The sequence below is a fragment of the Austrofundulus limnaeus genome, unplaced genomic scaffold (assembly GCF_001266775.1).
Source record: "Austrofundulus limnaeus strain Quisiro unplaced genomic scaffold, Austrofundulus_limnaeus-1.0 Scaffold14, whole genome shotgun sequence".
NCBI classification, from domain to species: Eukaryota; Metazoa; Chordata; class Actinopteri; order Cyprinodontiformes; family Rivulidae; genus Austrofundulus; species Austrofundulus limnaeus.
Window position 1 is genome coordinate 219,872 of NW_013952416.1, and position 3,576 is coordinate 223,447.

Here is a 3,576-nt window from a genome sequence, read left to right on the forward strand (position 1 = left end):
TGTGTGTGTGTGTGTGTGTGTGTGTGTGTGTGTGTGTGTGTGTGTGTGTTAGAATGGTGAATGAAAAAGTGTGGGTCACCTTCTGACACGTCTCGATGAACTCTTCAATCGTCACTACGCCGTCTCTGTTTCTGTCCATTTTCTGATCGAAGAACGGGTTGGAAAAAAAATTATTATTTTCTTCAAGACGTCCCGCAGCACATTGCATTTGAGTAATTCTTTTTTTTTTTTATTTGAGCACTCCGAACCTGGAAGAACTTGTCGACGTGCTCGGACGGAGCGTCGTCTCTCACACAGGGGTACGTGTAGCGCCCCATCATGTCGTAGATTGACTTCATGATGGCCAGCATCTCCTAACAAGAAAAGACAGAAGCTAATAAAACTTGAGTGGGTAATTTATTTATTTTTTTTTACTTTTGATGTTTAGATTTATCTACAACACTATGAGCCAAACTGTGTCATGATAAAACTCACCACAAGAGAGATTTTAATGAAAATATATCAACWTAAACTTGTAGTTTTTAGTAATTAGGCAAGATTTAAAGCGAGTATATGTTTTTCAGATTGTTTGCTCTTTTGATGTTCATGATACAATAAATAATTAAAGAAAAAAACAATCAATGTAGAATTTTCCCTTAACAGTCAGACAAAATGTGAATTTTTGAGTAAATACAACCCCTGGCAAAAAGTATGGAATCACCAGTCTTGGATAAGCACTCATTCAGACATTTCATTCTGTAAAACAAGCTCAGATCCAAAACATGATACAATAATAAGGTCATTCCAAARTGCAACTTGTTGACTTTCAGAACAAAGAAATGAAGAGAAAACATTGTGGAAGTCAATGAATGTTACTTTTATTGACCAAGCACAGGGAAAAACATGGAATCACTCAATTTTGAGGAAAAAAGTATGGAATCATGAAAAACAGATAAACAAAAGACCATTCAAAATACATCACTAGTATTTAGTCGCACCACCTTTGGCTTTTATAATGGCTTGCAGTCTCTGAGGCATGGACTTGATGAGTGACAAACAGTATATTCTTCATCAAATTGGTGCCAAYTCCCTTTGACAGCAGTTGCCAGATCAGCTTTGCAGGTCGGAGCCTTCTTGTGGACCATTTTTTTCTATTTCCACCACAGGTTTTCAGTTGGGTTGAGATCTGGACTATTTGCAGACCATGACACAGACTGAATGCGCCTTTCTCCAAGGAATGCCTTCACTGTTTTTGCCCTATGGCACGGTGCATTGTCATCTTGGAAAATTGTTTCATCACCTCCAAACATCTGTTCAATTGAATGGATGAGAAAACTGTCCAAAATGTCAATGTAAACTTGTGCATTGATAGAAGAATGAACCACAGTCATCTCCCCAGTGCCTTTGCCTGACATGCAGCCCCATATCATCAATGACTGTGGAAATTTGGTTGTTTTCTTCAGGCAGTCCTCTTCATAAATTTCACTGGAACGGAACCAAACAAAAGTTCCAGCATCATCACCTTGTCCAATGCAGATTCTTGACTCATCACTGAAGATAACTTTCATCCAGTCATCCACAGTCCATGATTGCCTCTCCTTAGCCCATTGCAGTCTTGTTCATTTTTGTTCAGGTGTCAATAATGGTTTTCTTTTAGCTTTCCTGTATTGAAATCCCATTTCCTTTAGGTGATTTCTTACAGTTCAGTCACATACATTAGCTCCAGCTTCCTCCCATTTATGCTTCATCTGTTTAGTTGTACTTTTTCDGTTTTCAAGACAAATGGCCTTAAGTTGTTTGTCTTGATGCTTTGATGTCTTTCTTGGTCTACCAGTATGCTTGGCTTTAACAACCATTCCATGCTGTTTGTATTTGGTCCATATCTTGGATACAGCTGACTGAACAGCCGACATCTTTAGCAACCATGCATGAAGAGTTAGCTTCTTCAAGAAGTTTCACAATCCTCTCTTTTGTTCCAAGGGACATTTCTCTTGTTGGGAGCCATGGTTCTTGCCACTCCACTTCGTCCAGCAGCCCTCCAAGGTGTCATGACTGCAGGTGGTTTTAACTGCAGACTGACGAGCAGATCTAATTTGAGGCAGGTGTCCATTTAGAGAAAGGAAATTGACTGGGTGTGTCTTTATTTTCTACCTCCAATTTGAGTGATTCCATACTTTTTTCTTCAGAACTGAGTGATTCCATATGTAGATAATACCACTCATCAAAATCACAACCATGATATTAAGAGCATTATATAATTATTATTATATTTTTTCCCTGTGCTTGGTCAATAAAAGTAACTTTCACTGACTTCCACAATGTTTTCTCTTCATTTCTTGGAGTGTTCCTGAAAGCCAACAAGTTGCATTTTGGAATGACCTTATTATTGTATCATGTTTTTGATCTGAGTTTGTTTTACAGAATGAAATGTCTGAATGAGTGCTCATCCAAGACGGGTGATTCCATACTTTTTTGCCAGGGGTTGTATAAAAACAAACCTTTAAGTGTCACGACATCAATAAAATCAAGATATAGCTGAACCACCACTACATTTCAAAATAAAAGTATTCAGTCAGGTTATGTCACCTCTTTGGTGATGTAGCCGTCCTTGTTGATGTCGTAGAGGTTGAAGGCCCAGTTGAGCTTCTCTGTGACCGAACCTCTGAGCAGCACCGACAGGCCGATGACRAAGTCCTCAAAGCGGATCGAGCCGCTTCTGTCCATGTCAAATGCATTGAACAGGAAGTGAGCGTAGGTGGTTGCATCTGTGGAGAAGTAAAAGCAGCGAATGACTGATTCAGTCTCCTGTGTTCACCGACAAACTGTCAGGTCCACATGCAGAGAGGATACGAATTACTATATATAAACTCTGAAACAAGAACGAGGAGTTTTTAACATGGATGGTTTGTGAAACGATGAACTTAAAGTTTGATTTGTATCTCTCTGGATGGGTTTCTTTTTGTTGAAACATTTCATCTTTTATCCAGAAGACTTCTTCAGTCTGAGGAGCTGCAGGCAAACACAGTCTTATAAGCAGACTTTTGGAGAAAAGGCAAAACGTTTTGTCACAAACCTGATCCCTGTGTGTGAGTGAATGTAAGTGTTTCAGATTCATCAGGTGATTTGGAGCTAATAGACAGGGAGTTAAAAATAAAACATTTTAAGTTGTTCCTGCCTGCTTCCTCTTTATTTATTGTGGTTTTGGGCCAGGCCATTGTCTGACTCAACCTTGTTAACCTTGTTTTTCTTGGACTATTGAACAGGCATCGGGACAGTTTAACTTCTATATTTTTTTCCTACTCTTGCCATTTTTTAACACACTGCACAATATGCTGTTGTAGAAACACTGGAGAGAAAAGGAATAAAATTACAATAAAGTTTAAAGAAAACCTTTGAAAGCCCTCCAGACGTATTGATCCGGACTACTTTAAAAGATCACAATAAAGTCTGGGTGCTTGGAAGCAATAAAGTGGAGTGGTGGTTTAAAACTTTTACACAGGATTGCAGGACGACAAATAAATGTCAAAGTTTTCTTGGTCCAAATATCATACCATATATATATATATATATATATGTGTGTGTGTGTGTGTGTGTGTG

The 3,576-nt window shown here is 38.6% G+C and overlaps 1 protein-coding gene across 5 annotated transcripts in view; it reads right to left on the bottom strand.

Moving 5' to 3' along the window:
• The window catches only part of kcnip3b (Kv channel interacting protein 3b, calsenilin), a 34,423-nt gene that overhangs the window by 2,092 nt on the left and 28,755 nt on the right, over positions 1 to 3,576 (bottom strand). For all 5 annotated transcript variants that reach the window (XM_014002581.1, XM_014002580.1, XM_014002582.1 and 2 more), the window contains 3 exons: positions 2,566 to 2,744; positions 249 to 353; positions 80 to 142 (listed from right to left, as the gene is read on the bottom strand). In XM_014002581.1, coding sequence (XP_013858035.1) covers positions 80 to 142; positions 249 to 353; positions 2,566 to 2,744 — 347 coding nt within the window. The remainder of the gene's footprint in view (positions 1 to 79; positions 143 to 248; positions 354 to 2,565; positions 2,745 to 3,576) is intronic.